General features: G+C 40.0%; 1 protein-coding gene across 6 annotated transcripts in view; it reads left to right on the top strand.

Annotated features, from left to right (window-relative positions):
- Nucleotides 1–23,965, top strand: part of ARHGEF28 (Rho guanine nucleotide exchange factor 28) — a 114,674-nt gene that overhangs the window by 71,418 nt on the left and 19,291 nt on the right. For all 6 annotated transcript variants that reach the window (XM_084225469.1, XM_084225468.1, XM_084225471.1 and 3 more), the window contains 20 exons: nt 420–543; nt 1,884–2,016; nt 2,382–2,437; nt 3,961–4,012; nt 4,570–4,717; nt 4,815–4,936; nt 5,811–5,951; nt 6,418–6,668; nt 7,595–7,717; nt 8,107–8,224; nt 9,086–9,340; nt 10,238–10,314; nt 10,972–11,150; nt 11,821–11,915; nt 12,794–12,976; nt 15,509–15,640; nt 16,265–16,350; nt 19,624–19,662; nt 19,752–19,799; nt 21,586–22,065. In XM_084225469.1, coding sequence (XP_084081595.1) covers nt 420–543; nt 1,884–2,016; nt 2,382–2,437; nt 3,961–4,012; nt 4,570–4,717; nt 4,815–4,936; nt 5,811–5,951; nt 6,418–6,668; nt 7,595–7,717; nt 8,107–8,224; nt 9,086–9,340; nt 10,238–10,314; nt 10,972–11,150; nt 11,821–11,915; nt 12,794–12,976; nt 15,509–15,640; nt 16,265–16,350; nt 19,624–19,662; nt 19,752–19,799; nt 21,586–22,065 — 2,842 coding nt within the window. The remainder of the gene's footprint in view (nt 1–419; nt 544–1,883; nt 2,017–2,381; nt 2,438–3,960; nt 4,013–4,569; nt 4,718–4,814; nt 4,937–5,810; nt 5,952–6,417; nt 6,669–7,594; nt 7,718–8,106; nt 8,225–9,085; nt 9,341–10,237; nt 10,315–10,971; nt 11,151–11,820; nt 11,916–12,793; nt 12,977–15,508; nt 15,641–16,264; nt 16,351–19,623; nt 19,663–19,751; nt 19,800–21,585; nt 22,066–23,965) is intronic.

The following is a 23,965-nucleotide window of genomic DNA, read 5'->3' as shown; positions in this document are numbered from 1 at the left end:
ACCGTGCGCCAAGCTCAACCCAGCTTTCACCGCACACATCCTGCAGGAGGGATTTACTGGGACATGCAAAGTAGGGATGGGCTCCTGCCTGCTGCTGGGGCTCCTGTCCACTGTAGGAATGTCCAAACCACTGCAGTAAAAACAGGGAAGCTTTTGACGCTAACCGTAACACAGGCAAGCTTGATACACATAGCACAGGCAGAGTGCGTATTGGCAAGTGTTACTTCTTTTTGTATAGGGGTGGCAATCCTTTTCATAAAGTGTAAAACCCACACTTTTTCATAAAGCGTTAAACCCACACCAAAGCATGTAATTGTAAATGTTAGGTGAAACAAGCACTGTCCAGATTCTGCTATATGTTAATTAAAGGAGTGTTGCCACTGGAATGAGAAACATTTTTATTCTGGTCTCTATTTTAGGATTCAGGAAGAGGGATGGAATAAATATGTTGTACCCTCAAAAAATGAGTCTGAAAAATATAAAGTGAGTCGGACTTTCAGCTTTCTGATGAACAGGATGACCAGCACACGGAATAAAGGCAAGGTAATTTGGGATTTATGTCCATATCATTGTGTATGATTATGTCACTGTAATTAAATGAATTATAGATGGAGGCTAATTTTTCATGTAAAGATAAATTGCTTATTACAAAACCACAAAATCATAGGAAGACTCTTTTCACATTTCTTTTTTTAAATTTAAAACACATGCAGGTTACTCTGAAATAGCCTTTGTATTAAAAACCAGCTTTCCTTTGATATCATTACTAATTCTGTTAGGTGATTTAGCCAAGATTTAAATGTATGAATTACATTTAAGAAATATTTTCTGTGTTAAATAAAATTAAGATATATGGGCCTGTTCTTGGAATTGCTCTCAAAATGTAATTGAGTATGTAAACTTATACATTAGGGTGTAATGAGCTGAATTTGCCTTATTTGAAGTTAATGGGGATTCTTGCATAAGTAAACAATGCATAGTGTTAAAGAGTTTGAGAATTGAGGTCTGCACAGTCGAACAGGCCTACTGTGGGAGGTAGATTACAGCATTGTAGTTTAATTCTAAGACATCTTCATTTTAGATTAATGACATCAGTTAGCAGCTTGAAAGATAGGCTTGGCCTACAGGCTCTTTCTGGGTGGCCTTTTGATGGTTTTGCAGGCTCCCTAGTATGCCCTCCTGTGCCCCAGGATATCCTAATGTACACGGATGTGAAGGTGTTTGTCTGAGGCAGCACCTTCAGGAGTGTCAGAACTGACCATGAACATGTGAACATGTATGTCTGGTTGTGCATCTTGTGTCTGTGTGCTCTCCTAAAGTGTAACAGTCAGTAACTATAAGCTATATGTATAGTTATGCTAACAAGAGTACTGGAGAAATAGGCAGAATTTACTAAATTTTTTACCACTAATTAAAAATAGGTTGTTTCTAATGTCTTCTAAGATCTAAAGATAACTTTTCTAAATTTGCATAACTGCACCTCTACCTGCAGAGGCATGAGCTATATACATGTGGAGGATATGTACAGTGTGTACAGTGAATGAAAAACACTTCTAAAATTTTGTTTCCTGTCCCTCCTCTTTTTTTAGCTTTCTAAACATTTTTCTGCCAGTCTTCCCTGATAATGCTTCCAGGCCTAGCTGCCAGTAAAAACAATGCATATATGATTTTAGAGCTTCAGCAATATTGAGTGCAAGAGTACAGTATGCTGTTGCAAGTCTTCCAGGACAGGGATTAAATATTCTAGAATAATTTGGTTTATAAGAGAATACTTTATTGTTTTTAAGACCGAATAACATTTATTTATTTATTTATTTATTTATTTATTTATTTATTTATTTATTTATTTATTTATTTTCCTGCGTCTGTTTTTGGGGATGAAGACAAAAAATAAAGATACCAAAGATAAGGAGAAACCAACCAGGCACAATTTTACAAATGGGACTTTTCCAGGAGTTATCCCATGTATGGTCTGTGAAAAGGCTCTCCTAGGAAAGGAGTCGCTGCAGTGTTCTTGTAAGTAGCTGCTGGCTTTTACTTGTTCATTTTCAGTGCTCTGAATGCTGTTCTGACATCCTGGTTCAGTGTATTGTTTGAAACCTTGTCATTATTGGGATGTACCTGCTTTATGTAATGAGCTGAGCTTGACAAGGGAGAGGGAGGAAGGACAGCAGGTAACAGATTCAGAAAGACCCACTGATCTTCTAGCCCTAGCACATTAGGCAGAAACTTCCCTCTAGCCTGTATCTGTACTCAAAGAATCCTGTGGATCACTTTAATGAGTGAACATGAAAAAGGGAAAACTGAAGCCTCAGAGTACATTTTCTGCAGACTGGGGACCCTGTTTGGTGCCAAGCTTTGAAACATACCTTCTCTTTCAGATTGCAGCGTGATTGTGCATAAAAGCTGCAAGGAGTGCGCTCCTGTGTGCACCAAGGTAACCTCCTACACTGATCTTACTAGAGGATACTTGCTTTCCAAGGGGCTGGAAACAATGAAGGAAAAAAGAAAATACAGGCTGTCCAGACCGAGTGTCTGTGTGCGAAGGGCTGCAAGGATGTCAGAATGGCTAATGTGAGCAACAGAGCAAACACTGTTTGCTTAGTTTGCTTGAATAACAATTTTTAGTTGGGAGTTGAAAATGGGTTTTCAAGAAGTGTTTATGTTTTTGAGGGGTTGCAAGCTCAGACTGTGACATGGTGTTCCTGGAGGGTTACAGAACAGATTAAAAAGAAAGGCTACTCAAAACCCCAGAGAGAAAGAACCCTTGTGTACGGGGGGGGAATCCATATGTTTGGAATCATGGAAGGCAGAGATGGAAGGGGCTCTGGCAGGTGACCTCATGTACCTTCTAACCCTTGGGCTGGATCACTTCTAGGTAACAATTTGGGCAGATGTTTGTTCTAGGTAACAATTTGGGTAGATGTTTGTGTCACCCATTCTGGGAAATCTCTGGAGGAGGAGACTCCACAGCTGCCTGCCTAGGCAATTGCCCCCAGCGTTCAGCTGCTTCTGAGCAGGGCAAAACCAGCACTTGAGCTGATGGATAGTACTCCAACGGTTAAGAAGGAATGCATGCATGGTGAGGTTATCATAACAAAGACATAATCTTGGAAACCAGTTTAAGGCTACTGCTCTCAAGAAATAAAATGAGACTCGAAGAGAAATGTGCCACAATGATGCAGGTCATTTTTCATATTTGTGGAGTGTGTCTTTTGGTGTACTGGGTTTTACATCATGTTGGCTTTCAAGGAGATCATGATTCCATACTGATTCTTTAACATAAACAAGCCTTAAACTTTACATAAATCAAGTGGGTTTAATTTTGTTTATAATTTTCATGGTCTTGCACTAATTTCTGGGAAACTTTAGGCATTGAGACTGCTGAACTGGTGGCTTTGGTTCCTGGGGATGGTGGGTTACTTGCAAGAGGACACAAGAACCCTCAACTCATCTCAGCAAGAATGCAGTGCAGGAAATGTTCACTGACACACCTGAAGTGAAATGTATGCCCAGGTGCAGCAGGCTTTTGGTGCAGATTTTGCAAAAGTCCACTTTGGAAGGGGGAAGCGGTTCTGCCTTTGGTACCCATGCTTCAGATAGTGTACTACCACAAATGCTTTGATCTTATTTGAGTATAAAGCCCTGAATGTGCACTTTTCTTGAAGCTAATACTCATATAGAGAAAGTAGAATGTTGTAACTCAGTCTGTTTGGAAGCAATAGTTTTGTATTGTACTTCAAATATTCAAATATTATTATATTTGAATATAATAATACTTAAATATTCTACTTTGAATATTATTATCTACCAATAGTTAATAAAATTAGTTATTGGAAGGAATTAGTACCATAATTTCGGACTACTTTTTGTAGTCCTTTGTGTGATGGTGAATAAATTATTGACTTGACTGTAAAGTATATTATCAGCTATGTGATTTCAAAAAATTCTTTTTTTCAGAAATCCCAGGAGAAATACCATAATAAAAACAAGCTCCAAGTTGGTGTAACAAGTAAGTTAGGTATAAACCTAGCATTTCTAAGGTAGGCCTTGGTTAAAAATCATGTTACTGACAGCATGAACTTTCCCAAGTAATTTCTCTGTTTTTAATTTTTGTTTCAGTATTTGTAAGAATGGGTGTTTGTCTCTAATATGAATGAATAGTTTTTGAGAGATCACTGTGGAATTAACTCGTCCTCTACTAAAATGAGTGTGAATTTACTATATTTTCAGTGGAAACAAAAAAAAAAGTAGCCAGTTGTGTCTATGTCATTTATTTGTGCACAGGTATTTGCACACCTATAGAGCATGTATGATTTGAGGTTATTTACTTATCAAATGATAGCCATTCTGAGGCTATTCCACATTGCCTACAGGCTTATTTTTGTATTCTGTGAGAGAGCATTTTGGTCATGTATCTTGGCAAGTGGGCATTCTTGATGCCTGATGTAGGTCAATATGAGCACCAGACAGCATTTCTCAGTATAAATGTGCTGTTGATGACATACTCTGTCAAAAAATGACAGACTCATTTTTTGTCCAAATGTTATGTTGTGCTTTGCTTCACAGATTCCCTGCCTGGAGACATTTCACAGATGGTGCTGTCCTCAGTGCCTCCTTCTTCCTCTGTGCCTATTGGACTGTCTCCTGGAAAGAGGGAAGCCACACAACAGCCCTACCTCTTGTCCAAAAGTGTTCCCAGTGCCAGTTTGGAAAGGTAGAGGGGCAGTATGCTAAATACATCCTTCCAAATTTCTAGGAAGATTTAAACCATGAAATAAATGTGGGTATTTAAAATTTTATTTCTGCTCTAGAAGAGCTACACAATTTTCTGGACAAGACTCTGAGACTAGCACCTGGAAGTCCAAGTCACAGTCTGAAGAGATGTTACAAGCATTAGGGACCTTTTCTTCAATGGATGCTTTTATGATGGAAGGTGAGAATATTGCACACATGTTGCATCTTATAGCTAGTATTGGAAAGTGAAAACCAGAAAAACTCTTTAGCTGATTTAGGAAAACACTTCATCTTCTCAAAGAAGAGCACTTGTTTTTGATAATGACAGTTACATCCCTCTTTAAAATGATGAAATCAAACACATTAGTCTTAAAAAAGAGCTTTTCCTTACTTCCTTGTAACTATTTTATAACTTTTGGATTATTTTAGTATGCTATTACCATTTTAAAGTAACAGGGATAAATGTACTGACATCCTTGCAGAAACAGAACAGCAATACACTTTTCTTTTGCACTCATTCAGTTGACTCTGTTGACAGTGTCCATTGCAAATTGTAAGCCTGCAACACTTGTATTTCCTCGGTAGCCTGAATTCTTAACTCCTAATGGTAAGCTGTGCTTTTACAATAGCTGCATAGCCTTATGAAGCAAATAGATTTTTTGTGTAGCTAGGTGTGAGACTGAATTTGAAAGCTGAAGGGCTTTCACTCACGGAGGATGGTGCACATACCACTCACTGGACATCTGGTATTGGAAATGTTGAATTTTATTTTTAAATTTTAAAAGGTTTCTGCAAGCAAAGAGTTATAAAAAGGATTTAATTTGAGGAAAGAAGAGTGGTTTTGCCTACTCTCCAATTGCTTCTGTCACAAAAGCAATTCAACACTTTGGTAATAATATTCACATCTGGCAAACTTTGCTGTAGGAAAGACAGTGCCAGCATTTGAAGAAGTCTTACCTATAGTTCATCTCTGTGATGTGTTCCACTCACTATATGAATAGATCTGCATGTGCCAAGGAACTTCCCTTACTCTTTGTGTGTGTGGTGTTAAAGAAATACAAATTTTGTCATAGATGCTGTGGATTTGTCTCAGTGGACTGATCTCTGCACAGATGCAGAAGAGTTTGAGGCAGACTCCTGGAGTCTTGTTGTGGATCCAATGTTCTGTAGCAAGCAAGAAAAGGATGTCGTCAAGCGGCAGGATGTCATATTTGGTTAGTATTTCAAAGCTGTGTGTAGGTTTAAATGCAATTTGGTGTGTCAAATAGAGAGGGAACCTACATGGTTTATGGCCACAAGAATGAGTGCTTCAACTCAAACCAATAAGAAGGTTCAAAGAACATTTTTATCACAAAGTACGATGTCTCCTAAACTAAGGAAAATGATAGTAGTGGCTACCAGAGACATACCTAGTCTGTTCACAGAATGGTTGAAATTGGAAGGGGCCTCATCCGACCCTCAGCTCAAGCTATTACAACCACAGCTTGTTTAGTGGGATACAGAGAGAATTGTGTCAGAGACAGATAAATTAAATCTTCCTACTGACATAATCGATTAGGTTTGAGGCTTACACCAAAAAAGGAATTATGGCTGTGTATTTGATAGACTAAAGTCTGTCTTAGAAGGTGTGCAAAATATTCAGGTGATTACTACACTATCTTTTTTTCTTTTCTACTGCAGAGTTGATGCAAACAGAAGTACATCACATCCATACCCTGTTCATTATGTCTGAAATATTCAGGAAAGGGATGAAGGAAGAACTGCAGCTTGACCACAGTATAGTTGACAGAATATTCCCCTGCTTAGATGAGCTACTGGAGGTGCACAGGCAATTCTTCTGCAGAATGAAGGACAGGCGGCAGGAATCGTGTACATCAGGGAGTGAGCGTAATTTTGTCATCAGCAGAATTGGAGACATCCTTGTGCAGCAGGTAGAGGCATCAGTTCTGTTAATCCTTTAAGTGCTCAGGGTTCCAAATGTAAACATTTTTTTTGCTCCAAAACTTCGGTGGGCAAGAAGACAATTATGGTTGCCTCAAAAAGATTCAAAACCTGTCCTCTCCTGATTATTTCAGGATGAAATAGCAATATGAAAAGATATCATTATTGTCAGGTAACTGTGGTGAACTTGGGGTGGATTTCTCCCTATGTGGTGTGAGTGACAAGGGAAGTGATGAACTTGGTCATGTTTGCAGTAGAAGGCTGTTGTCATACTACAGACTGCAAAAAATGGACGTAATGGATTCACTTTATCAGCTGAGGAGAGATGTGAAGAACTGATGATGGGAAGGAAACTACCCATTAATTTCTTGCAGTAATCTGGCATCCCAGATCAGTTACATCTCAGGATACTGCTCAGTAGGGAAGGTGTGGTTGCAAGGTGTTTCCTGTGGTTGAAGAACAGCTAACTGATGGCTTGGCACGCACCCCTCAGTTTCTTGTGAAAGGGAGGTGTGGCTTTTCACCTTCTGTCAACTTTTTTACTCCACTGAAATAAAGAGCTGAGATGTCAGCTTATCTAAAAACAATGTGGAGATCAGACAAAAGTAAATGAACCTCAGAGGGTTGTGTTTGAAAAGAGGTGAAGGAAATGCTGTTATAATGTTCTAGCTCTTACTGGCAAGAGTACAATAAAGGTTGCTTGTGCTCTCTCCAGCCTGCATTCCTCTTTTTGCTCCTAAAAGCAGCTAGCATATTTTCATTCTGTAGTGACAGGCCTACAGACATGTTAGTGAAATTCAGAGAACTTGATAAACCAGTAATGTGAAAGTTCCCTATTTGTACAAAATTCACTAGTTAAAATTCACTTTCCTATCAGATAGAATGTTGAGCACAATTCACTTATTAATTTCTTCAGTTTTCAGAGGAAAATGCAACTAAAATGGAGAAAATATATGGAGAGTTTTGTAGCCATCAGAAAGAAGCTGTTAATCTCTTCAAAGACCTGCAACAAAACAAGAAGTTCCAGAATTTTATTAAAGTAAGTTAATGTGGAATCATGAGCACTACTGACAAAATGCTCAGGAAAAAGGTACATAGCTATTACTTAGATTTATGGTTGGAATTATATTCAGTAACTCACTTTAAATGGCTAATAAAAATGGCAAAAGTTTTTTCTCCTTAACTAGTAGCTGATAAATCACAGTTTTCTTTCAAATTTTAGAATGCTATGGCATCCAGTGTGTATTACACACATTCTCCTGTTACAGTACGCCTCATCCCTCAGCACAGCAGCTGTTCCTTGGGGATGGTTCCGATTACCCAGCATTTGTTTTAACTTATTCTAATGCTTTTAGATCATATTTCTTATTAGTCAATTGTGGTTTAATATGCATTTACTACCTAAGGTGTATATTTACATCTGTGCAGCTGAGAAATAGCAACCTGTTGGCACGACGCCGAGGAATCCCTGAATGTATTTTGCTCGTCACCCAGCGAATCACCAAATACCCTGTTCTGGTTGAAAGGATATTGCAATACTCAAAAGGTAGATAAAAGCTGAAGTGTTGCTTCATGTCTGAAATCCTAGCGCACTTTTAATGTAAGAAATTTGCACAGATACAATATCACAAAAGATTAAATCCACTGCTCTGTTGAGATACAACCAGAGCAACATTAATACCTACTGTTCAGGCAAACGTCACCTGAACAGGGCTGTCTGGTCTATATAGGTCTTGTCAAGGGCGGGTTGTGAAGATTTCTGACAGTCCAGCCAGGTAGGCCATAGAAGTCCAGAAGAGCATACTTGTTTTAGGAAAAGACCTTGACTAAAGTATGAGAACTAGCTCAAATACACTGTGTACCTTTGGAATTAATTCTGGGGGAGCCTGTTCTAAGTAGGGCTAGGCAAACATTTTGTAAATTATTCTGTGTTTTTTCAGGCAAAGCTTGAATGCCCTCTGGAACTTAGTATAACTTTTTACAATTACTATTAACTTAAAGATATTGCCCCCTAAATGGGCAGTAAATGAGCATTGTAGAAAGTTGCATATACTATGCAAATCCTTTGTACTTGCAATCCTGGGTACTTTCAAGGGTACTTTTGTTTAGCTAGAAGAATAATATACTATATGATTTACTTAGCCACTGATTTTTTTTTTGAGTGCTTGCACCTCATAAATATGTCAGGAACTATTCAATATGTTGTTTTGGCTAGTGAATAAATCTGAGATACAGGTCATCTTTTAATCTAATAATTCTAGTAAAATGGATGCAAGGTTCAACTTAAATTAACATATTTATCAGTTTAAGGTTTGCATCATGCTCATGGTTTCCAGAAAGCAAGGAATTATATCTTCTCTTGAACATGCTGACCAGTGTCTTGTTGTTTATTTTTTGTTTCATACAGAAGGAACAGAAGAACATAAAGACTTGTGCAAAGCCCTTCGTCTAATTAAGGATATAATAGCAGCAGTAGATTTGAAAGTGAATGAGTATGAGAAAAAGCAAAAGCTGCTGGAAGTTCTCTGTAGAACTGAAAACAAAACATATACAAAGCTGAAAAATGGCCATGTTTTTAGGAAGCAAGACTTGATGAGGAAAGAGAGGCTACTTCTTCATGAAGGTTTAGTGTATTGGAAGACAGCGACTGGTCGGTTCAAAGGTATTTCATCTGAGCAGTAAAGTCCTTTAACTCTTTATTTGCAAATAACATTCAAAGACTGGTTAAAGAATGAAAATACTTTCTTGTGCTATATTGAAAATAAGAATGTCTGAGTAATGGTGTTGCCAATGTCACAGTAATTTCTGGTTGATCAGTTCCAGAAGCTGCCATGATTTGTGAGTAATCTGCGTAGGAGCACAAGTTCACATACAATACCATCTGCATTTCTTCTTCCAATCTCCTCCTTCTAGTTTTTTGATTTTTAATTTCATTTTGTAATATAATGTTTTCACTTGTACATTTTTATTGTTCACAGTATTTGCTATTGAAAATAGCTTATTAACAATTCAGTGGTAATGAGACATCCGTAGTAGAAAAGAAATTCTTAACCCACATTTGGCTGGAGTACAATTTTTGCATGCGAGCTCAGATTTTGATTTTTGGTGTTAATCATGTGTTAGGGGTTGGGGTTTTTTTAGACCCTTCTAGTTTTTGCTGTACAACTTTATAAAGCTGTCTGTTGATCATTATTTTTCTAGAAATGCTTTTACCAGTGTAATACTGTGTTGTGAGTGTATGTTACAGCACAGACAAAGCAAGGTTATGTGAGATAGTCTTTGCCAGGCCTAGGGAAGTTGTACTGCCCTTGGTACAAGGACTTCTTTCCCTGGGTCTGTGTTGCAGCATGGTGCACTTTCCTGGGAGATACAAAGCAAGGATGTGCAAGTGCTCCATGCAGACCATGGGCTAATTCAGATATTTCCTGTTTCATTTACTGTGGGATTCTACAAGATATTTCTTCATTGGGGCTACTCCCTTTATAAAGATAAAGTAAGAATTTCACTGATTGCACTAATTTTAATTAAAAGCCTTTTTTTTTCCATTTCTCATTTTAAGACACCTTAGCTCTGCTTCTAACTGATGTACTACTGTTCTTACAAGAAAAGGATCAAAAATACATCTTTGCAGCTGTTGTGAGTATATTATCAGATATTTTAACACATATGTTGCATATTTATTTGTGTATTTCTCAAAAATTAGGTCCTTATTCAGCTCACTCCCCCATCTTATTTTTCTCTAAAATCCTAGTATTGTATATCAGTATATAGAAAATAATTTTTTTTTCAAAAGTAAATATTTTTTTGTGGAGAAGGATAAAAATAACAGAATTATATCTTTAATGTTGTGCCTTACATGACTGTGAAGATAGTAAGTAATGAAGGCTCTTTCAGTTGTCTAGTATAAATTTTAATTTTTTTTTTCATAAAATGAACTGAAGAGCAATTGTTATGGAAAATAGAGTAGTAAGCACACATAAAAGACATGAAACGTCGTGGAAAGAAGTTCCCAAACGATATAAATATAAACATTATATGAATATTCTGTCTAAATATCAGTGAGCCTCTGAGATTTTCTTTTTAGCATGTATCTAGTGCTTAATTTGTTCATTGACAGTGTAACATATTTTAAAGAATAGTTTAAAAGGATGTCTGATTACTCAAAACCTTCAGTAGTCTTACTATACCAGGACTAGTGTTAGTCCAATGAATTGAAAAATCATGTTCTTCCTAGAGTGTGGTGTTTTATAAGAAAGTAATTTATTATGCGTGTGCTTTGACTGTTTCCTCCAGGACCAGAAGCCTTCTGTTATCTCCCTTCAGAAGCTCATTGTAAGAGAAGTAGCCAATGAAGAAAGGGGGATGTTTCTGATCAGTGCCTCATCTGTGGGGCCTGAGATGTATGAGGTTCATACCAGCTCCAAAGAAGAACGTAACAACTGGATGAGGCATATTCAAGAGGCAGTGGAAAAGTAGGGGAAAAGGGGTTTGGTTTTCATGATGGTAGTCAAAAGCAGATGGGAGGTTGGTTGGATATTCATGGCAGCATGTTCTTTGCTCTGCATTGTACTGGGTCCATCTGTGAGTTTGAGTTTTCCTTTGAGCTTAAGGCGCCAAAACCTCTTCATCACTCCTGCCATACTTCCCATATCCCTCCTGGTTTCCCACTGAATCAGCAGACCTTTTCTCTTCCTCATTAGACATCCTTCCCAGCCATTGTACCAGCCCTCCCTCACCTTTGCCTTTGGCACTGGCTGCCTTCCAGGGTCCTGCACGTGTCCATACTACCGTTTTGAGGAAATCACAATTCATGCCTGTTATCTTGGAGTCAGCTCATTAAGAATGGTGGGGAAAACATTGCTTCTGATGGGGCCCAAGCTTTTGCTTGGGACAGCAGACCTGTGGGTGTGCACCAGCCACTCTTGCTGCACAGTGCAGCCTTACCAGAGTAATAAGGAGCCCTTCAGTCTGCTTGATGTCCACTTACTGCTTCTTAAAAGAGGCAGACAAATGGCATGCTTCTGGATTGTTGCGAAAGATGCTGGTGTTGTGTTCTGTTTTTTGAGAACATAACATTGTATTGAAGATGAATATATGATGTGCAGATTCTGCTTTATCCACCTTTGTCTTTTATCTTTGAAGTTGTCCAGAGGAAGGAGAAGAAGTAAAAATGAGTGAATCTGATGAGGACAGACGTATTGCTGAGGCCAAGGCATACAGAATTCAGAAATATCAAGGTATGGTACCTTTCCTGTTGCTCTGAGAGCTCCAGCATCCTCAGAATTTAGGATGAATTAGTCATGCACTCATACTGGCTGGTGTGTTCAAAGTGGCTCAACAGGCAGAGTCACAGCAGAGACAGATGAGGTGGTCTGATGGTATAACGTGAGTGTAGTGAAAGAGAAGCATGTTTTTTCAAAACACTTTAATGTTTTTGCTACATTTCTATAACTAAAAAATAAAAGTAAAAATCGATGTTTTCAAAACAAACGCTGAATTTCACAGACTAGCATCAGGACCAGGTAGTTCTGAGTTTGTGAAAATACCTTGAATCTTCCAAATTGTGTGGCTTTGTGCTTGTTTATGGCACTTTGTCCTTTACTGCTATTATTTTTATCTGCAAATATAGCTAATAAGGATGAATTCTGCTTCCTTGGTGTCCCTATGCCTAACTCCCACATCTTTATACTGCTGTAAGGAGAGAAATTGCAGCAATGTCTGTCCTATTTCAGCACCTTTCAGCAGAGGTGTTCTCTGAGGTTGAGGCCCTGAGTTACTAGCACACATGAGCCAAGTGCTTTTCCAGGAGGTAGAACTAACAGGTTATTGTGAGAAAAGAGCAGTAATGAGGGCCAGAGAGGGCAGCCAAAGCCACCTCATCAGGGTAGGGCTTTGGACTAGACTCTGCAAGGGTGTATGCTAGCTTCCATTGGGACAGACGATGGTATGAACTTGGGTGAATTTGGGTCCTGGCCACTTAAAAGAAGCTTAACTTGAATTAGCACTTTCTACATGGTGTAAAGATTAGAAAGATGAATGGGAAGCATGTTTTCCCTGCAGGATAAAAAATGATAATACAGTTTTCAATTTTACACTGTTCAATTTTGGTTGACAGAATCACTGAGTAACCAGGACCAGCAAATCTGCAGTTATTTAGAAGAAAAGTTGCATATCTATGCAGAACTGGGAGATATGTGTGGATTTGAAGATGTCCATGTAGAACCTCACCTACTAATCAAACCTGATTCTGGAGAAACTCCACAGGCTGCTCCACTGCTGGCAGCAGCACTCAGAGAAGGTGAGTTTGCTTGGGAAGAGTGGATGGGTGACTCTTCATGTGGGCAGATATTTTAAGGTAACCAAGTGCAGACATGTGGCCTTGTGTTGCAATTCTCTCAAGTCTCAAGAAGTGGCAGTGTCAAAAATTGCCAAAGGGCATAGAAGAAAAAGCTGTTGCATTTATTTTTGTCAGATACAGCAGATTGTAAAATAATGGATATGTTTAGGGCATAGCATCAGATATAAGCAGGCATGGGCGTGGTGTGAGGTTCTTAGCTGTCCTGACTGCACAGCTCTGTGAAGCACAACAGGGGAGAAGCTTGTATGCAGTATGATATTGCACCTGGTCCCCATCCTCCACCTATCTTGGCTGATTTTGATGTCACTTCAGAATCCTGTGTGGTCACATACAGAGCAAATCTAATTTCAACCAAGAAACACCTGCCACAGTTGCTGTAGGAGCAACTGCTTTTTCTGCTTTTCTGCCTGCTATCTAACAGGATGTTGGTAGGTGGCTGCACCATCTACAGTGCTGTCCTACAAAGGAAGGAAGGGAATGGTGTTTATAGATACCTTCCCTAGCTGGATCTTCAACTAAACTTCTCCTAAACTCAGTGGAAAGGAGCCCTGGTAAATTGAGTCCTGATTTTAGCATCACCTAAATTGAGAACTGTGTGCTACTAACTACATTTCAACCCATAAACCAGTGGAGCTTGGTCTTCATCATCATTATAAAGTCAAAGAGCATTTTATTGATAAAATTGATTAAATTTGTGTAGGGTGCAGTAAGTCAGTGATGAAACAGAAAATACTTGAAATGGTAGCCTATATTTATTACACACCTTATTCTGCCCAGTTCTGTATTTTTCACTTTCTCTCATGCTACTGTTGATGTTGATGATGTCTTGGATTTCAGGACTCTACAGCTCTCTCTGTGAGCTTACAGTTGTTTACATTGTAGAAAATTTGTGGGGGTCATTTTCCAGGATGGAAATACTAAGTTCCTGAGTTAATAGCAGACTCTATGGGAATAAAGCATTGCTTACAGTAGAGAAAGACAGAATTACATAGTGCTTAAGCAAGTTAGGTATGCACAAATCCACGAGATGAGATGATATGGGATAAATCCAAGGCTGCTCAGCAAGCTGGCCAATGTCACTGTGAGGCTGTTTTCTGTCAACTTTGAAAGTCACAGTGATCAGGAGAGGTTCCTGATGACTTGAAGAAAGGAAGCCTCACACTCCAAGAAGGAATATATAGAGAAATAAAAAACAGTCTCACCAGGATCTCTGAGATAATCCTCCTGGAAGGCATTTCCAAGAACCTGAAAGACAGGAAGATGATTTGGAACAACTGTCACAGATTAATCAGGGCAAGTTGTCTCTGACTAACCTGACAGGTTTTATGGTGAGAGAAGATGCATGTCAATTACCTTGACATCTCTCAGACCTTCCACACTCTCTGCACTGGCTGCAGTGTCCTTACATCTGAATTGATGTAAACTGCTAAACTGGGTGGAAGACAGGCTGGACTGCTGGGCTGAAGGGGTCAGTCATATGACATCCACTTGGTATCACATTATTAGGGGATTCTCTTAGGCAGTGTATACTGAGACCAGTAGTGTTCAACATATTCCTTAATGCAGTTAACTTGGGATTGAGTACACTCTTAGCAAGGCCATGACTGTCATGGTGAGAGGTGGAGCATTCAGTGAGCTGGAGAGACCTCTACAGACTGGGAAAATGGTAAGAAGAACACTTAGATATTTGACAAAGACAAATGCAAAGTCCTGCGTCTCAGGTGATGTAATCCTATATGTTGGTACAGAGTGGACATTGATGAGGTAGAAGTAGACCTACTCGACAGCAGGTTGACCATGAGGCAGCAGTTGCCCTTGTGGCAAAGATGCCCAACTGCTTCCTGGGCTGCTGCAGTAGGAGGAGAGTTGCCAGCAAGTTGGGGGAGGTGATTCTTCCTCTACTTAACCCTGGCAAGTCTTGTCTGGGCTGCTATGATGACTGCTGCGCTTTCCCTGGCCAAGAGAGACATTGACATTGACAAAGTAGAACAAATCCAGTGAAAGGCACCAGAATGACGAGAAGGTTGGAGGACATGACGTCTGAAGACAAGCTGAGGTAGCAGGCTTGGTGGGATCTCATTACTGTCCACAGCAGCTTAATGGGAGGATATAGAGAAGATGGATTTTTGCAGAGGCACGTGACAATAAAAGAACACATGGACAAGAGACAATAGTCCTGTGGTGAAACACAGGCAATTCCAATTATGAGAGTGTTAAAAAAATTGGAACAGGTTGCTCAGGGAGAATTTGAAATTTGGAGGTGTTAAAGGCTTGTTGTGCAATGCTGTTGAGCAACACAATTTAGACTGACCAGGTTTTAGTGAAGTGCAGGACTAGGTGATCTCTGAAAGTCTCTTACAAGCTAAATTATTCCATGTTCAATCATTTCTATGTCATTGAGGAACTTAGTGCATTCATGCACTAAGGAACTATTTTAGGGCTGTCTGTAATTCTGCATGTTTTCCTCTTAAGTTGAAAGTCTCCACATTGCTGTAACAACATTACAAGTGAGTGAAACAGACAGTTCACCAGAGGAAAGTACTGAGGAATTAAGTGTGAAGCATAGATTCACTACCAATGAAATATTGGAATCTGTTCTGGATGGTGAGTAAAATTTGATGCTTTTACATCTTTAGAGTGCTAAAATAATTGATACAGATTGGTTTTTTGGAAAACCTCCATGATCTAGGACAGATTCAATAGAAAATAATGTAATACAAGTTGTCTTTGGGCAAATGCTCAGGTAGTGTAAATTGTTACATAACTTTGTTGAAAGTACACTTTATTCTTGTTGTTAAGCTCTGCACCAAGTCTGTATTGCAATATAGGCCATTTCTCTTATTGTCAGGTGGCTTGAAAACTAGGATTAATATTCCAGTAATTTCAGCTGCAAAGGGTAGCATTAATTTCTCACAACAAACTTGTTACTAAAGTTGTGTAAAATACATTGCTTCAGAGCATTTTTAGTGTTATGGTTACACTTATCTCCAACCTTTCATAAATGAAATAGTGCTGATTTGTAAGGTAGGAAAACTGGGTTAAGCCATGTGTGCCATCATGGCTTGCAAATTTGTTTTTCCCCAGCCTAGGATCCATTATGTAACTACGAACTATAAAATCACTTTCTCGTAGTCCTGAGTAGCTGTAAAAAAGCATGTTCTTTGTTTTTCTAGTCAGTATATGCTTTCATACCTTTCTAATGCATTTTCTTGGGGCTTTATTTGTTAGATGCAGAAAGAAAAGAATTTGAAGAATCTCCAGAAATTGATGTCAGTGTTGAAAAGGAAATGGCAGGTTCTGATCTTGAGGATAAGGTATTGTAACCAGTTTTTCTTCTTGCCTTGCACACAGCGGTCTGGGCACTGTGCATGTACATGCTGTTCAAAATTTCATGAGGGTTTTCACTCAGATCCAGGTAATTCAGTCTAATAGAGGTCACAGCAATGAATAATAAAATTTTTAAAAGCCATCATAACCAAGAACAGAATGATTTTCTGCAAGACTTAAGATCAGTGAGTTGTAATACCAGGCAGTGTTTTCAAACCACTTGCAAGGGCTGTTCATGTTCACAGGATGATGAAAGTCTCCTGCAGTGACAGAGTCCTCAGCTAATGCAAGGAACACTTGTGCCTTGGATGAACTTTGTCCTGAGAACAAGCACATAAGATAGGATGAGTGTTTTTACACCAGCTTGCTTCAGAATTTGAATCAAAACAAAATGGAGCAATTATAGAATAGAGGAGAAAGTGCCCATTTTGCAAAGTCCTATAGCTGATCAGCAAATTTGGGGAGAAAAGCAGAATCAAAAATCAGTTCTGGACAAGACTAGAAATGACAAATTTTATGTAGCAGCAGAGTGTTGGAGTAAGCAACATGAATTACTGCGTGAAAATAAAGTGAACCGTAATAGTGTAGTTCTTAGGTGGCAATAAGAATCACAAAAGGAATAAAGGGGAGAGACAAGAATGTAGGATACAGACTTTGAAACGGAAAGAAAACTTTGCTTGAAAGTTTAGCATGAACATATTGTCTTTGCATCACGTCTGAAAGAGGGCTTGTGTGCCTGAAACCTTGTCTTTGTTTGTTTTCTATATTGAGAATACTATTGCTAATACACTAATCTCTCTATAACGTCACCTTATGCTTAGCACTAGATCATCTTACTTATCAGACTGCTGATAGAAGGGAGCAGGAGGAAGAATGTGAGTGGGAAAAATAGTTTGAAACAAAAGTCCAAGTGAGCGAGCTGGTGAAGAGGAATAGAACCTAGAGAGGGTAGAGGGGCTCAGATATAGCCCACTAAAAATTGCAGTAGCTCTATGTGAAAACTTTGCCGCTGGGGTTATAGAGAAGGTAGAGCTGGGCTTTTATCAGAGGTGTGCAGCAAAAGGATGAGTGTCCAAGATTACAAGCTGCAGCAAGGGAAATTCTGAGTGTATATAAGGAAAAAAAAATCAGTGCAAGGATGATCAAGGAGCAACGTTTGTCCAAAGAGGTTGTGGGGGTCTCTAGCTTTGGAGGTTTCCTGGATTTGACTGGAGAAGTCCTTCAGCAACCTCCTCTAACTTTGAAGCTATGTCTGTTCATAAAGCTGGAGGGACCTGCACCCAGCTCTTCCCCCCTAAGTCATTATCCTGTTATTCATGGACTATTGTTTGGGCAAGGCATATTTCACATCTTCTGATGCCGTGTCAGAATCAGACTTACCAGGAGGTGGCAGAATGAGCAAAGAAAACAGGCAAGGCAAGGGCTTCCAGGGAGGTGGGTGGGCAGTCCCAGGGTTGTGGGGTCATGGCTCTGGACTCAGCCCAACTAGCTTGGGAAAACAGGAGCTGGACAGGAGGGCAAGAGCTCCTAGCTTGGAGGTTAGATGCTGACTGGATACTGGAAGGAAGGGCATAGTCCCTGCAACATGAGGGTTCCCCCGGGGGCAGCTGTGAGAAGTCATCCCCATCTTGTCTCCCCTGCTCCTGCTTTTTAAGTGTATCTCTGCATGCATTATTCAAAGCACAGTGCAGCCGGCCCTGGAATCAGACCATCCTCATCTCTCTGAACTGGGGTGATCAGGAAGAAAGGCAGAGAGGTGGTGGTGGCCTTCAGTTAAACACCTGAAATTACTGCTTCACTCCTAGCTGGACTTCCAGGGCACGTGCCAGCTCAGCTAAGCCTGCCTCAGCAGACTGGCCACTTGCAACTCCTTGGTCAAGCCAATGCCAGACAAACCTTCCCCCTGTGCACATCCATTTTCAATTAAAAAGGGCTTAAAAACCTGAAAGAAACCCTCCTCATGTTCAGTGTACAGGCTCTCCCTTGTACACTCTTCCTCACCCTTCCAGTATTATCTTTTTTCTCTCCCTCCTGGCCCTGTGCTGCCTCCTTACCCACTGCTCACCATCCAGCTAAGGAAAAGCAGAGCTATCTTGGGTCCATTTTTGTGCTGCACAAAGGCATCCATGCAAAATCCTCTGCTTTCACAGCAGAGCTGAGTTTTCTATGGCTTGGGGATACAGTGAGGAGGAGGAGATGAAAATGTGGAGGGGGAGTGGAAGGAAATGCTGAAGAGATATAATGAGAGAAAGAGTAGTGGAGGAAATGATGCAGCTGGTACTCCCTTTGCCCCAAGGGTGTCTGTGTTGGGTTGTGTTTAGGGGGCTGGTCTTTCTCATTTTCATTTTCAGTTATTACCTCTAAATGCAGCAGATGCTTTGCTCTCTGTGGTGGAAAATGAGACTCGGTAGAGAACTTAAGAGAATCAGAGAGAAAACAAATATTCCCTGAACTCTCGTCAGCTTCTTTGGAAAAAAAAAAAGAAAGAAAAATCATACAGGAAGTCTTTTCAGCATAGTCTCAGAAGTCTCAGAAGGGATTGTATTTGAAACAGTCCTCACCATTTCATCTTATCTTTCTCATAGGAGCTGTTCTTCATGCTGAAGGGATTATGGGTAGTTTCACCCCATAAATTTAAAGAGCTCCTTAGGAAAAGGGAGCAGGACGGAAAGTGTGAAGCAGCTGTGCCTTGCTGCAGAGGACAGTGGTGACCATGCTGGTGCCTTTTGTAGCATGTACTGGGCACAGCATCTCACAGGGCACCTAAGGCCTTTTTTTTGATCCAATAACATGACTTCTTGCTTGTTTCTTAGTACATTATTATCTCTGTTTTTGAAGAGTCTTATGCTGTTTTGTCCTACTGTAAGTAATCTTAACCCACTGTGCTGTATATACAGAAATCTGGTTACTGTATTTCAAAACTCTCAGGTAAACAAAGAATGAATTGAAACGTCTTTTCTGTGTAGCATTACTCACAAGGGATTAAAATTGTGGATGAAATAGTTTTATTTGAACAGTTGTGTTAAGAATCTCTAGTAATTTCCATGGAAACTCCATTATTGGAGTTTCAGGTATTGGAATATATGATGTATTATTAGTTTTCACAGATTGTTGCTTCTGTCTTTTTTAATATGCCACATAAAGGGTTGACTCAGTACACATTTCCTAGCCACATGTCCCCACTATTTAAAAAAAATTACTTTGATGACACAACTTTAAAATTTAAAACAACTTTTTAAAGCAACATGTGTTTATTTTAGGGAGCAAGTATGAATTTTTCAGAATCTACAGGGACAGAGGTGAGTTAATTTAAACTTCAGACAGAATCTAGTAATTATTTAGCTAACAGTGGTCAAACCTTTGAAAATCCTTCTCTTTTATTTTCTAGATTGTACAAGCAATCCAGAACTTAACCCGTCTCTTATACAGCATGCAGGTGACTACTCCACTACTAATGTCAGAGAGTAATTAATTTGTCCTAATAATTTACTTTTAAAGAGTGGATTTCATATTGTCCTACTTTCAGACATTATGTTAATTGATCCTGGTCTCTTCTGACTGTTGCATAAGTTGTCATGGAATATAGTTTTATTCTACATCAGTGGTAGGTTTCTGTTAAGAGCTGAATAATACTAACCTGCTTGGAGGTCAGTCCCTCCTCCCAAAAGAGGATGTCTGTGCAGTCCAAAAACCTAGCAGGAAAATAATATGATGGCTCCACTTGAGCTGATGTCATTCCACATACAGATTTCTGAAATTATAGTTCAAGGAATTGAAAAAAAACCTTGTATTTTGATTAGACTGTTCTCCTGGCTAGTAATAAGCAGTAATTTGACCAAGTAGCTCAGGTAGCAAACTCAGCCCATTTTAGGCGCTTAAATCTCACTTACTTTGTGCCTTACTTACTTTACTTATTTACTGCACTTACTGTAGGGCTTTAGTATGAGGTATTTGCCTCTTTAATGCCAAGCTTGAATATCTTAACTTACTTCTTATTTAGCGGCACTTTTATAATTCTATGTATAATTAAATGTTTCATTTGAGTATACCTAATTTTTAGAGCCTATTGACCTTAGCATATTTCATAATAATCCTGGAAACTTTGGGCTTAGAAATTAAGTGTATTGAAACAATACAAAAGCAAAATAAAAATCCTGTAATTCACACAAAAGTTTTTGAGTAATTGAAAAACAAATAGGGGCAGTAAAGTAAGGTTTAGGATCGTGCCTTAACTGCTCAGACTATGAATGGACAGTCAGGTGCCAAGAAATAAGCAGAGGATCTTGTCCTGTTTACAAGTCACTGGAACTGACCCAACACTGGAGGAAGAGCCAAGGAAGGTGCAGGTGGCACATAGCATCAAGTTAAAAATTTTCTGAGGTGGACAGCACAGGGCAGTGGGGCTACGTGAGCTCTCTGGGAATGTCTCCTGAAATAGATTCCCATGTCAGCTTTTGAACATAGCGCAATAAGTGCCTCAGCAGATCTAGGGTTTTCTTGCTTTTCTTTCTTCTTAATCCCAGCCATTTGTTTTTGCGTTATTGGAGGATGTCACAACCTTTAATGCAAGCAATGTCACAACATCCTTGTGAAGGATGGAATATAGAACTCTTGACTGTAAAATAGGAACATCAAGCCTGAAACCATTACTATACTGCAGGTTTAGGCTTGCACTGACACCTCAGTCAGGTGGTACAGTCCTGGTGACATGGCTGTGCTGGCAGGTGCCCGTAGGGCTGGCGTTAGTTGGACTGCAGTGTTGCTGGTTAGCAAGGAGAGCCTTAAAGCCAGAGTGAACTCGCTTGGAAACAATACAGTTTTATGTGTAGAAGTCACAGCTGTGTTAGGAATACTTGGGTGAGTATAGCATTCCCTTTTGCCCTTTTCAACCATGAAATACCATTTTTCCTGTGTGTCTTTACATCCTCTGACAGAACAGAACCCCAGCTGTAATTCAAGTGCATATGCACAGCTGTAACATAAACATGTATTATAATACTAAGTGTAAACCAGAAGCTTTGTTAAAAGTGCTCAAAAGAATTGAGTTTTATTTTAGAAATACCTCTTTGTAAAGGCATTATCACAGAATTTTATCTGTTTGCTTGAGGAATAACCTCCCAAAAAAGTTCAAGTATTTTTATATAATGATTCTATGTAAAAACACAGAAATTAATTAATGCTGATATTTAAATATTTGTGTCTGATTTTATTGTGGTGGCTAGGCAGCACTGGCTATCCAGGGCAGCCACAAAGAGCTCCATAGATTACTACTGCAAGAGAATGAGAAGACCAGTCGGAGCCATGGTTCTCGGCTGAACCTGGTTTTGGAACAAGAGAAATGTCAGAATCTGGAAAAACAAAGGGTGGAACTGGCCAACATACACAAAATGAAGCAGCAGTTTCAGCAAGAGCAGCAGCGGTGGCTGCGCGAATGTGACCAGCGGCAGCGGGAGCAGGAGGCGAGGGCGGGCCGGCTGGAGCAGCGCGAACGGGAGTGCCAGTCCGAGGAAGAGCTGCTGGAGCAGAGCCGGCAGAGGCTGGCCCTGCAGCTGCAGGAGTACCAGCAGAGCCTGGACAGGCTCCAGGAGGGCCAGAAAATGGTGGAGCGAGAAAGAGACAATGTGAAAATGCAGAAGAAACTCCTGTGGCACTGGAAGCATGGTCAGCAAAACAACCTGTTTTCACACACAGGGGACTATGAGGTTTGTGCTTCCCCGTTGTAATTATACCCCTGACTGCATTCCTAGAAACCTGCCTTGATGAATAGGCCAGGATGTCTGAGTATTGTTGGTTCTTGAAGTAATGAGTGAGCTTGTGGGAAGCTGAGATTCAGCCATATGCAAGCATTTTCTTTCAATGTCATGAAGTTTGAGCAGGGAAAGTGCAAAGTCCAGCCCCTGAGAAGGAGCAACCCCATGCATGGGTAGATGCTGGTGATCACCTACTGGAAATCAGCTTGACTGAAAGGAGGTTGTAGCGAGATGGGAGTCAGCCTCTTTTCCCAGGCAGCTAGTAAGAGGACAAGGGGAAATGGCCTCGAGCTGTGACTGAGAAGGTTTGGTTTGGACATTGGGAAGAATTTCTTTGCTGAAAGGGTGGTCAGGCATTGAAACAGGCTGCCTAGGGAGGTGGTGGAGCCACCATCCCTGGAAGTGTTCAAAAAGTGACTGGACATGGTAGTTAGTGGTATGATTTTATTGATGTGATGGTGGTGTGTTGGGTCAAAGGTTGGACTTAATGATCTTGGAGATCTTTTCCAGCCTTTATGATTCTATGATTCTGTGCAAAGGACTTGGGAGTCCTGGTGTAGAAAATGAGCAAACAACGTGCCCTTCTAGAAAGGTGGCACATAGTCTTCAGGGCTGCACTGAGTAAAGTATTGCTAATAGATCAAATGAGGGTATCCTTCCTCTCTGCTCCAGACATACCTGAAGTCTGGCTGCCCCAGTACAAGAAAAGCATAGACCTGTGGAGTGGAGAGGAGGTAGAGACAGGAGGATGGATGTCTGGTGAAGTGCCTGTTTGAGAGGCAGGGATATCTCTCCAGTAAGGAAGGCTGAGACTGTTCAACCTGGAGAAGAAATGGTTCTTGTTAATGGGGGGTCCTTATCAATGGGGGTTCCTTTTAATGTATAAAACCACCCAAATGGAGGTTCTAAAGGAGATGGAGCGAGATTCTTTTCAGTGGCACCCTGTGACAGAAGCAGAGGCAATGGATACAAACAAAACCACTGTAGATTCGTTTTGAATTATTTTTTCTTGTGGAGGTGATGGAGCCCTGGCTCAGGTTGCCCAGGGAAGTTGTAGAGTCTCTGTCATTGGAGATATTCAGAAGCCACCTGGACATGGACCTTGGCAACTGTCTCCATGTGGCCCTGCTTCGGCAGGGGGGTTAGACCAGATGTCTTCTTGAAGTCCTTTCCAACCTCAACCTTTCTGTGATTTTAAGCTAGATACCTACAAAGCCCAAACTTAGGCAGATGTTTATTAAATTGAGAAGACAGAAATTATAAATATGAGAATCTGCATTTTATTCAGCTTTACTATTGTGTTTATAAGATACATTGTGTCTCTGCATCTTGTAGAAAAATTTAATTATTTTAATGCTTAAGCATATAAAGCACTTAATGAAGTTTTTCATTGCTGTTCTTTTTCCTGGACCACTAGCTTCAGGAAGGAAAAGGTGCACCTCCAGGAGTAACAAACATCAGGGTCTTGTGAACCCCATATATCAGGCCCTGCTGTCCTGTTCCCTGAAAGAACCACCCCCCCTAGGGGAAGAGCTTGGTTTGTAGCTCCATCCCTGACAGTATAAATCCTTGGAGATGCTTATTATCTGGGGGTACAATTTAAAGTAGCCTCAAAGCTGCTTAAGTGTTTAATAATAAAAATGATTAAGTTATTGTTGAGCGTGAAGGATGCAGTCTGCCTCTGAACTCAGCTGTCTGGGTGCTCATCTGCCAGGTAGGTCTTCATCTCTAATACCTGGTTTGTGGTTGTGGTCTTGATTTTCATAACTGTTCTATTAAGTACCTGAAAATCAAAACATTTTGCCTGACTTTTTCCACATATGGAAAGCTCACTGACCCAAACAGCTTCTTT

This window comes from Fringilla coelebs, assembly GCF_963513975.1.
Source record: "Fringilla coelebs genome assembly, chromosome: Z".
NCBI classification, from domain to species: domain Eukaryota; kingdom Metazoa; phylum Chordata; class Aves; order Passeriformes; family Fringillidae; genus Fringilla; species Fringilla coelebs.
This window is presented reverse-complemented; position numbering and strand designations above follow the sequence as displayed.